The 12,137-nt window shown below is 40.0% G+C and overlaps 1 protein-coding gene across 1 annotated transcript; it reads right to left on the bottom strand.

The window, feature by feature from the left end:
- Positions 1 to 1,115: 1,115 nt before the first annotated feature.
- On the bottom strand, positions 1,116 to 9,179 carry fam8a1a (family with sequence similarity 8 member A1a). Its single transcript, XM_058378302.1, has 5 exons — positions 8,556 to 9,179; positions 5,660 to 5,780; positions 5,419 to 5,542; positions 3,803 to 3,942; positions 1,116 to 3,713 (listed from the first exon to the last, which is right to left on the bottom strand). Exons 1-5 carry the CDS (start codon positions 8,956 to 8,958, stop codon positions 3,569 to 3,571), a joined length of 933 nt encoding a protein of 310 aa, XP_058234285.1. The 5' UTR covers positions 8,959 to 9,179; the 3' UTR covers positions 1,116 to 3,568.
- Between the last annotated feature and the right edge of the window lie 2,958 nt (positions 9,180 to 12,137).

The raw sequence follows: 12,137 nt of genomic DNA, 5'->3' as shown, positions 1-12,137 counted from the left end.
TGTGGATCTGATTATGAAGAATGTTTTCAGGATGGAGAAGTCCAGGCAGGAGGAAATAAAGAGAAAATAATAATAAAAGATACAGAATTGTGTTTTTTGGGGTTAAGCAACAAACATAATTCATCAGAAATTGTGTCTGACTGGCCATCATATGTAATCAAGACATATTTTACTGCCTGCTTTGAGGTGGTCACTACTTCCCCAGCCTTTCAAATTCATAATGTAATATATTTTTTTGCATTTGTGTGCAAATACCTCCCTCTACTGGACTTCAAACTACATACATTCAGCATCTGTAAACTATAATCAACATCTCCTTGTTTGAAGGACAATAAACCAGATGATTTTATCTCCTTCAATACTGTTAAAAATGTATACAATTGTGAGTATTTCAAGTGAAAGCTTTATTTAAAGGTGATGTCAGGAATTTTTAAAAATATTTCTCACATTTTGGCTGCTGTGGAATCTGATCAGAGGAGAAATTATGGTGTCTGTCATCCCTCAGGCTCTGAAACCAAAATGATGATACTGATGACCATCATCCAACCATTAAGGACATAAAGGTGTCTCTACTGTCCTACCTGTCCAATCAGAGAGCTCTGGGCTAGCACTAAAGTGTTCTAGCCCATAGTTCCTCAAGAGGTTGTTGGATGGTTCATGGTTCTAGCTTCATGATGACGTTCTTTTTAAAAGCTTTTCTATAAAAAAAGAAGGAAATATTCATTAACTCATCAGAGTTTTACAGAGAATCAGAGAAATAGATCCTCCAGACGGACCAAAGCATCCAGTAAAGTGTCCAATCCAGTTCAGAAATTTGTGTACCAAATTAAAATAGTCAAATTGATTGCTTTGAAAAATATAAATGATTACGTTTATGAGGAGTTACTGAGTTATTCATCACTAAACTGAATTTCCTGAAATGTAATGCTGCCTCTTACATAAAATGAGCTTGACACTCCTGTCCCTGTTAGAGAGGCTAATTCTGATATTCAAACTGACAGGAAACAGAAAAAAAATGTTGGAAAGAAAAAAACAATTAAGTGTCTTTAAAAATAAATCAGTATGTCCAGAATAAAAATTAAAACAGACAGAAAGGGGACAAAAAGACACAGGACACCATTTGACCATTTAATGATCATTATACTGTCAGAATATAAGCTCATTAAGCCAGACTTTATATACGATCTTGAAATAAACAGAAGTTTATATTCACACACAAAAGTCTTTTAAAGATCACATACATTTTTACATAAAACTCTCATTCAATAATCATAAAACACACATTACTTACAAACATACACACACGCAAAAAAAAACAAATAACGCAACTGGGCAATGTGTAAGGTTTAATCAGCAACCATCAGCGAGTGTTATATATTTAAGTCCTTATATACATGTAGTTTCGTGATAATCCTGTGATGCTAAGAGAGCTTCAGACACGCAGCTGTGTTTACAGGCTTCCAGACACCAACGGCCTTAACAGAGTGGAATATTCCAGATGGGAGCATGTGAGAGAAAAGTGCTGTGCTGTGCACAGGATAGACACAAGGCAGGATATTTTTCCCTTTAACTCTGCTGCTACTAATAAGAGCTGAGTTCAGATGGTCTGTAAAATCCGGCTCTAGAGAGGACGAATGAAAACCTTGCATCTAAACTGAAATTGTTCTTTTTAAAGGGGAATTACATTGGGGCATGTTGTTTGTCCTGTTATTAAATAACACATTTTGGCACATTAGATCATTTTAGATTGTCAACCTGCATCAGTCAATAGTTAGGCACTACGATTTCTCAGTAAGCATTACACTGACATACTGCGATATTGGGAGTAACAGCGAGTAAACGACTGTTGTATAACACCTATGACTAAGATCTCGCATCTTATAGCCTGTGCAGAGGCAGGATTCTGCAAAACAGAAAAAATATAGATACAAGATATCTTTCCAGCTGCATACATACATTTTTGGATCAAATGGTAGCCTCGATTTGCTAGACAGCAGATACAAGTTCAGGATGTTGCTATTTTTTATTCACATTTACCTGGTGGACATCCAGAGAATGGAAATAAACCTTACTTAATGTACTTCACGTCACATGATACCTCTGCTTAATGCACGCAGTAGTCTAGGCGTTAAACACATCGAGAGGAAATTAAGGTGCTATCCAGACTCATAGCATATCTCACAATGCCAGAAGAGACTTTCTGTCAGGGTTGCAAACAATGTGGAGAAGATAAGGACTAAAGCAAGTACAGGGTTTCATACAGTCTGTATTAGTGCACTTAGCTAGACATACATTATTATGTAAAAGCATGAGCTTGACAGCTATTACTGGCCTGGTGCGCTTGCTAATCGATTTATTTGTCCACCCATGATTTAAATCTTCTCATATAAAACAGTAGATAAATGGTGAAAATTAAAATTTGTGGCTAGTAGATAACAGACAGGGGGCACCAAATCAACTGTGGCATTGGCCTAGTTACAAAATACACAAGTGGTTACTAGAGGCACATTTGCAACTCATAAAAAGCATAAAAAGTGAATACAGATGTTTAGTGGTGATACTTTCGGCAGTACCCTGAGAAATCAACACAAATTATTCGAAAGAAAGATTATTCACATTTTACTGATCAGGCATAACATTATGACCACCTGCCTAATATTGTGTTGATCGTACCACACGGGCCAGCCTTCACTCCCCATGTGCATCGGTGAGCCTTGGCCACCCATGACCCTGTCACCGGTTCACCACTGTTCCTTCCTTGGACCACTTTTGATAGATACTGACCACTGCAGACCGGGAACACCCCACAAGAGCTGCAGTTTTGGACATGCGCTGATCCAGTCGTCTAGCCATCAAAATTTGGCCCTTATCAAACTCGCTCAAATCCTTACACTTGTCCATTTTTCCTGCTTCTAACACATCAACTTTGAGGACAAAATGTTCACTTGCTGCCTAATATATCCCACCCACTAACTGGTGCCATGATGAGGAGATAATCAGTGTTATTCACTTCACCTCTCACTGCTCATAATGTTATACCTGATTGGTGTATGTCCTACTTTGTTACCTGCTGCAGTGTATTTTGAAATTGGCTGATTATTTAAAGCTTTCCTGTTGTCCTAGAGTCCTCCATCATGCCTCAGCTCTACATTACGTGTACTCATAGCTGTGTCTCTCACTGGAGTAATTCATGCTCTCTGCTGTAATGCTGATTTGTGAAATATTAGTAGATTTAACACATTTATCGAATCAGTCAGCTTTCTCTGACTTGCTTGTACATAATCTAGTAAGGCAGCTTGTAAATCTACAAATCTATAAAATCAGCTACAGACAGCTGTAATTCCAAGTGTTTTTACAGGAGTCTGTTGTACCACTAGTTAAATTCCTGATTTTTGGTTGGAGTGTATTAACAAGCAACATGTTTAACAACTAAAATTCAACTAACAAACCTATAATTCAAATAACTTAACAATATTTAAAATTAGACAGAAAACAGGTCTGACCTCCTATGGCTATAACCTTTAGGCTTCAGTAATACTGTGTTACATTCAGTCCCTCTCTAAACCTGTCATCTGGCCCCCCTACGCCGGACAACGATGGTTCCTGCCACAATGTCATACACAGTCCTGTTGTGCTGAAAAAAGAGCAATGTGATGAAGACCGGAAAGAGGAATGCGATGGATAGGTTCTTATTCAAGGCCCGTACAGTGGATCTGCGGGAGAAAACAAGCCAGGAACAAATTAGACACTGGTATTAGAAAGTATTCTACAAATCAGCAGGATTTCTGAGGGGGTCACTCACGCTGACAGGGTGACGTTAGATGCTGGGGTCACGAGGACGCGGTTGGGTCGTACCAAAACTGTAGAGTCACAGGTGACGACACGCAATCCGAGCAGGAACTTCCCAGGTGTGGCACCTCCTGCTCCCCAAATACAGATAATCTGCAAAAAAACAAGTGCAAAGAAATAATTTGATAAATTGATTTAAAGAGCTGTAGAGTAGACGGACACAACAATACAGTGTAAGCTTTTAGCAAATATAAAAATTATAAAGTATCATGCAGGAGTCTTTCTTGCTGTCATATTAGTCCAAATCAGGAGCTTTGGGTTCTGATAAAGAAAATGCAAGCAAATCTTTCTGAATTAATTATAGATAATCAGCTGAGCATGATGACAACAAAGCTGGTGTTATATAACAAAGAAATGATTCAGCAAAGTCTGAAGTTTAGAACATTAACCGTTTCCAACATTTCTTCAGACTAGATATCTGACTTCACTGGATTTTTGTAGACTGAGACTGATCTATTAACAGGAAAAATGGGCAAGCATAAGCATTTGAGCGAGGGCTAAATTGTGATGGCTAGACGACTGGATCAGAGCATCTCCAAAACTGCAGCTCTCCCAGTCTGCAGTGGTCAGTATCTATCTATAATGGCCCAAGGAAGGAACAGTGGTGAACCAGTGACAGGGTCATGGGCGGTCAGAGCTCAATGATGCACATGAGGAGCGAAGGCTGTCCCGTGTGATCCGATCCAACAGACGAGCTACTGTTGCTCAAATTGCTAAAGAAGTTAATGCTGGTCCTGATAGAAAGGCATCAGAATACACAGTGCATGACGGGTCAGGGCTGTTTTGACAGGAAAAGGGTGACCAACACAATATTAGCCATGTGGTCATAATGTTATGCCTGGTTGGTGTATAAAAAGAATAACACATCCATTGAGTGATGACAAAGTAAAAGAAAAATCCCAGTGCAGTCAATAAACTGTAAAAACATCTCTAATGTCTATGGAGCTGCACAGTGACTGCCAGCTTCCTGCAAGTAAACTTTCCATTCACTATAGACCTTTCAGAAAATTCCTGGGAAGTATCAAAACAACACGAGTCTTGACCTAAAAAAGAGAGAATTCCTGTTCCCAGAATGCATTCTGTTGAAGCTAGCGGCGTCAAATTACGTGCCTTTGAGGTAATTTGCCATTGACTGGGCTTATACGTCCAGTTAATACAAAACAGTTCCACTTTAGATGTTACTACTCGTCTAAAATTCATACACTAGACAGTAGAGTCCACAGTGCATAGTGTAAGTGGATAGTGTGTGGTGCGTCATTTGGGACATAGTATCCCTATCCCTGTTCACCAAGTGATCTTTTCAACAACAAAGGTGGACCAATCCCGCTCAAGAAGGTGTAACAGCATCTCACTGACCATAGTCTCTGGTGGGTTTCACTATGGTATTAAAACACTATTATTTTCTAAATAGCTGAATAACCACATACAGCTTCCATCAGATTAAAAAGATTCTGACAGACATCACATTCTCGATGATCAAAATAAACAGCTTTTTATTTATTTTTCACTCCTGAAACCTTGCTCTTAAGCTGAACATGCTTTTGCATGAGAGAGCAAACATTCACCGACCTCATAGAAACAAACTAAAACCCTGTACACCAGAGCCACCACCATCATCTTCTGCAGGTCCTCCAGGGATGTGTTCTCATCGATCTCCTCCACTACAAACTGCATGATGACTTTAGAAATGTCCCTGTGGTAGGCAGAGAGCAAACAACTCAAACTCAGATGACAGACTTTCACATGATTAAAGCCAAATAAAGATCACTTGTGCATCAGTGGCGCTGGTCTTCACTGTTTTGAGACTTACTTCATTCCACTTAGGTGCATGATCCACAAAACTATTGTCGCTTTAACGCAGAAGAGGATAAAGAAATCCACCATTTCAGCTAGAAACCTGTGTAAAGGTGAGGGAATGGTGTACTCTCTACCTACAAGTAATAAAAAAAAGACATGACTGAATGAAACTTGATGTGGACATCGCTCATTCTTATAGAATATCCACCCTTAAATTGAAACTATGCGTAGGTTGAGGGGTGTATATGTAGGGTATGCGTAGGTTGAGGGGTGTATATGTAGGGTATGCGTAGGTTGAGGGGTGTATATGTAGGGTATGCGTAGGTTGAGGGGTGTATATGTAGGGTATGCGTAGGTTGAGGGGTGTATATGTAGGGTATGCGTAGGTTGAGGGGTGTATATGTAGGGTATGCGTAGGTTGAGGGGTGTATATGTAGGGTATGCGTAGGTTGAGGGGTGTATATGTAGGGTATGCGTAGGTTGAGGGGTGTATATGTAGGGTATGCGTAGGTTGAGGGGTGTATATGTAGGGTATGCGTAGGTTGAGGGGTGTATATGTAGGGTATGCGTAGGTTGAGGGTGTATATGTAGGGTATGCGTAGGTTGAGGGGTGTATATGTAGGGTATGCGTAGGTTGAGGGGTGTATATGTAGGGTATGCGTAGGTTGAGGGGTGTATATGTAGGGTATGCGTAGGTTGAGGGGTGTATATGTAGGGTATGCGTAGGTTGAGGGGTGTATATGTAGGGTATGCGTAGGTTGAGGGGTGTATATGTAGGGTATGCGTAGGTTGAGGGTGTATATGTAGGGTATGCGTAGGTTGAGGGTGTATATGTAGGGTATGCGTAGGTTGAGGGTGTATATGTAGGGTATGCGTAGGTTGAGGGTGTATATGTAGGGTATGCGTAGGTTGAGGGTGTATATGTAGGGTATGCGTAGGTTGAGGGTGTATATGTAGGGTATGCGTAGGTTGAGGGGTGTATATGTAGGGTATGCGTAGGTTGAGGGGTGTACATGTAGGGTATGCGTAGGTTGAGGGGTGTATATGTAGGGTATGCGTAGGTTGAGGGGTGTATATGTAGGGTATGCGTAGGTTGAGGGGTGTATATGTAGGGTATGCGTAGGTTTAGGGGTGTATATGTAGGGTATGCGTAGGTTTAGGGGTGTATATGTAGGGTATGCGTAGGTTGAGGGGTGTATATGTAGGGTATGCGTAGGTTGAGGGGTGTATATGTAGGGTATGCGTAGGTTTAGGGGTGTATATGTAGGGTATGCGTAGGTTGAGGGGTGTATATGTAGGGTATGCGTAGGTTGAGGGTGTATATGTAGGGTATGCGTAGGTTTAGGGGTGTATATGTAGGGTATGCGTAGGTTTAGGGGTGTATATGTAGGGTATGCGTAGGTTTAGGGGTGTATATGTAGGGTATGCGTAGGTTTAGGGGTGTATATGTAGGGTATGCGTAGGTTTAGGGGTGTATATGTAGGGTATGCGTAGGTTTAGGGGTGTATATGTAGGATATGCGTAGGTTTAGGGGTGTATATGTAGGATATGCGTAGGTTGAGGGTGTATATGTAGGGTATGCGTAGGTTTAGGGGTGTATATGTAGGGTATGGGTAGGTTTAGGGGTGTATATGTAGGGTATGGGTAGGTTGAGGGTGTATATGTAGGGTATGGGTAGGTTTAGGGTGTATATGTAGGGTATGTGTAGGTTTAGGGTGTATATGTAGGGTATGGGTAGAGTATGTGTAGGTTTAGGGTGTATATGTAGGGTATGGGTAGGTTTAGGGGTGTATATGTAGGATATGCGTAGGTTTAGGGGTGTATATGTAGGGTATGCGTAGGTTGAGGGTGTATATGTAGGGTATGGGTAGGTTTAGGGTGTATATGTAGGGTATGTGTAGGTTTAGGGTGTATATGTAGGGTATGTGTAGGTTTAGGGTGTATATGTAGGGTATGGGTAGAGTATGTGTAGGTTTAGGGTGTATATGTAGGGTATGGGTAGGTTTAGGGTGTATATGTAGGGTATGGGTAGAGTATGTGTAGGTTTAGGGTGTATATGTAGGGTATGGGTAGAGTATGTGTAGGTTTAGGGTGTATATGTAGGGTATGGGTAGGTTTAGGGTGTATATGTAGGGTATGTGTAGGTTTAGGGTGTATATGTAGGGTATGGGTAGAGTATGTGTAGGTTTAGGGTGTATATGTAGGGTATGGGTAGAGTATGTGTAGGTTTAGGGTGTATATGTAGGGTATGGGTAGGTTTAGGGTGTATATGTAGGGTATGGGTAGAGTATGTGTAGGTTTAGGGTGTATATGTAGGGTATGGGTAGGTTTAGGGTGTATATGTAGGGTATGGGTAGAGTATGTGTAGGTTTAGGGTGTATATGTAGGGTATGGGTAGAGTATGTGTAGGTTTAGGGTGTATATGTAGGGTATGTGTAGGTTTAGGGTGTATATGTAGGGTATGGGTAGAGTATGTGTAGGTTTAGGGTGTATATGTAGGGTATGGGTAGAGTATGTGTAGGTTTAGGGTGTATATGTAGGGTATGGGTAGAGTATGTGTAGGTTTAGGGTGTATATGTAGGGTATGGGTAGGTTTAGGGTGTATATGTAGGGTATGGGTAGAGTATGTGTAGGTTTAGGGTGTATATGTAGGGTATGGGTAGAGTATGTGTAGGTTTAGGGTGTATATGTAGGGTATGGGTAGAGTATGTGTAGGTTTAGGGTGTATATGTACTTTAACGAAATAATAATTTTAGTTACTTCAAGATATATGCCGAATTCAACTAAAAGTTTTTAAAGCTTATGTCAAGCAAAATTGCTACTATCAAGCGAAGCATCTGACTACAACTTTTCTGCCTTAGCCGCTAGTTGGTTTAGCTAACTAGCATCAAGCTAACGTGCTAATGTACCTGCTTGCTGAGGTGGGTTTCCATTCGCCTGCGCCGGACTTGCAGCTGCTGCCGGTGGTGTTGATGTCGATGAATTCCCGGCCTGAGAAGCCGCTGTGGCATTCATCTGAGGCGGACTGGTGAGCTGAATATACCAGTTAGAGATGTCCGCGGATGTCGGGGCGGGTGGATAAGGAGGGATGTTAGCTGCTTGGCTGCCAGGCTGCGGTGGAAGCCACGGAGGAGATAACGGTAGCGTCGACACGCACATCCAGCTCTGCCAGCTCGCATAGCCGCAGTAGTAATGCCACATCCACTCCCGCAGCTTATTACAGTATTCCGTCCTTGACACGTCCACATCCCCGTTCCGTCCCTTAATGTTCGTTTTAGTTCTTCGCTCTTCCTCTTGTTTCGCTGTAGCCATTTTTATTCGGGTGTAAATTGTACTTAATCGTCACTATTATCTCGAGCTGAAGAACCTAATCTCTCCAAACGATACACTCATTACTAGATCTTAGTAGGGCTCTGACTCTCAGTAGGAGTCGAACGAGAATACTGAATCGACTCCACAGTTTTCACCCAGAATCATGAAGCGACAGAATTTGAAAATCCGTTCACTACGTCTTTCACATGTCTCCCTCAATACAACAAAACCTACGTTCAGAATATATGATAAAATATCGTAAAATATTTTTTGAGCGTAAGGGACTGAGATATGAATCTGAGTCGACTCCACAATATCTGGAATCGAATAGCCCTGCTACATCTTGGAATGTACCACTGTGAGGAGCTGTGGTCTTATGGCCGCTGATTAATTTGCCTACAAAAAAAGATTATTTTCCATTTGAAATAAATTGTATATATGCTAAAAATTAAAATAACATATGTTAAAACACATTTAAAATTACTGCCAGTGTTTTATAAACGGACATGTTAGTGTAGTCCTCCTATGATCCGAGTCATGAATGGTATAGACCATAAACAAACTATCAGCGTGCACTTTACAGGAAGTTAAGCAAAATCCGAAAATTAGAATCTGATAAAGAATAAACTATGTAAATAAACAAGTCGAATGAAACAAATTCATGATATTGCTCATGCATTATATATCCACAGGAACGTAACTCTTTAAAGACAAATCATGAGCTACATTTAATGGATTATCACAAGATGGCAGCAGTGTCATTTCTATAAACAGATTCTATATATGCTGAGAACTTGGGTTACAATTCCTACAAACCTGCAAGTGGAGTAAGGGTGTTCAGCATCCTCTAGCTGACAGTGAAAGTATTGCAGGTCATCTTTTTCACTAGAACTAGTATAATGTATAGTAAATATGACACCATTTCATTTCAGTGAATCATTCAACAACTTCCAGTTAGTTGCTAGGAATCTGCACCCACCCCATCAGCTTTTCTCAGAAAAGCATACCTGAGCCAGATACCTGAGCAAGTCCTTCATGCCCAGGACCACCTTTTATTAATTCTGTAATTTTTCTTCCACTTTTTCTGGCAGAGACATGGTGATAACAGGCTGAGTCAGCAGTCCAATCTTCTCTCTCTCTCTCTCTCTCTCTCTCTCTCTCTCTCTCTCTCCAGCCACAGATTCCAACTGCTACCATGATAGATAGATAGATAGATAGATAGATAGATAGATAGATAGATAGATAGATAGATAGATACTTTATTCATCTCATTGGGAAATTTACAATTTACCATGTGATCCCTAGATGTTCCCAAGCCAGCTGTGAGATATTATTTTTTTCTCCAGTCGGTTTGCTCTGGGGTCTTTGTCCAGTTATGTACCTGGTAATGCTCTAGTGGGAGACTAACAGCATCCTTGTGAGTTACCCAAACCTGCTTAACAGCTTGTAAATATAGGATAGTGACTTATATTGACCAGTAAACAGAGAGCTTGGTCTGCAACCTTTTTTTCTTTACGTCAATCTCACAATCTTTTTTTCCAAACCCGAGTGAAAAGGTCTCAGGATAGCCCAGAGGTACTATTAACTGGAATTGTTAACCAGTAAGATGCCTCACTGCATTTTTCTGTGGGCTTAATAGCTCATCAAAGGCATTAGAGTCAGATTCAAGCAACAACAAAACCATTTAGCAAATTGCTTTTGCCACCAGAGGGTTGTTGGGGTAGACAGCTGGCAAAAAGCTTTGATATGTTGGCAACACTGTGTCACTTCCTCTCTTGCTGTCAGGGCCATATTTGCTGACTGGCCTGCACTGGGCCCATGAGTAAGGTCTGGCTTGTACAGTGACTGTGCTGAACTCTGAATGGAGGTTTCCAGGCGGAAAAAATGGACCAGATTGATTCTGATCACCTCTGACAAGCAGAATTAATCAGAACTAAAGTAAAAGCTGACTAGCAAACGCTGACCTCTGTTGAAACCCACAGAAAGGATTATGGTTAAAGTGTGTGTGTGTGTGTGTGTGTCTGGGTCAGTGTAATGGTTGTTGAAACACAGACAGTCAATACAGTGGTTTTACTTAGAGCTTTGGGGTCACAGTATTTAAGAGTTAAGTCTAAATCCAGATGGTCACTTATTGCTTATGAAATGCATTTTTTTATCTGAACTTTGCTGCTAGTGGGATTCTGTGGGAGGACAAGGTCAGACTAGCAGCAAAGTTCAATGCAGACTCAATAGTTCTCATAGAATTGTCTTTAGCCGACCTTTATGTCAAATTCCAAGGATGATGCGCTGTTATGAAATTATTGGGCCATTGGAATACAAATGATAAAGTTGTCACAATGAACAAATGTCTCAAATCATCAAACTGTAACATCAGCTTATTACTAGGATATATTAAATATAGTGTCATTCTGTTAAAGAAATACTCCAGCATTTTTAACCAAATTGCTGCACCATAACAGCAGTATATGTATGATTATTAGAGACAAAATGTCAACACATTTACCTGTATTCAGAAGGAAGAGAAACACTAAAAGCCTGTAAGGTGGCATGGTGGATACTTTTTTAATAAATAATAATTGGGCACAAATGAATAAATAGAAGCCACAAGTTAACAAATTTAACAAATTGATACCACAAATAATTACCTCTTTTCAAACTGCATAATTAATATGTGGTGTAAATTTGGCAGGCACGGGGCAAATGGTATCCATCTTCTAATATTCCAAGTGTAATATTAATATGAGCAATCTCAGTGCTTAGATTCTGTCAGTCACTTAACCGATTTCTCTAGCCACTCATTTTAAAATTCAATAGTTGCCAAAAGATAAATATTTAATGGCCAAGAAATAGGCTTCAGTGTATTAATCTGGTCTGGTCACACTTTGTTAAAAATAAATAAACAAACAAACAAACAAATAAAAAATAAATAAATAAATACTACTTTAATTATTATAATGTATTTTATTATTAAAAATATTAAAAAAATAGTAATAATAATAATCAACTGAGAGGCCATGTAAAAACAATTAAATTATACTTGATTTCAGTTATAAGACTTGGCCAATGAAAACTGCATTATTCCTTTAAATCCTTTGAAGGATTTTGAAACACTGTATGTTATATGCACTAGGAGCCATTTTCAGTGATCAGTTACTCAGCCTCTTGAATTCTAATGTCTT

The sequence above is a fragment of the Hemibagrus wyckioides genome, linkage group LG24 (assembly GCF_019097595.1).
Source record: "Hemibagrus wyckioides isolate EC202008001 linkage group LG24, SWU_Hwy_1.0, whole genome shotgun sequence".
NCBI classification, from domain to species: domain Eukaryota; kingdom Metazoa; phylum Chordata; class Actinopteri; order Siluriformes; family Bagridae; genus Hemibagrus; species Hemibagrus wyckioides.
The sequence above is the reverse complement of the archived record's forward strand: the minus strand, read 5'-3'. Positions and strand labels throughout refer to the sequence as shown.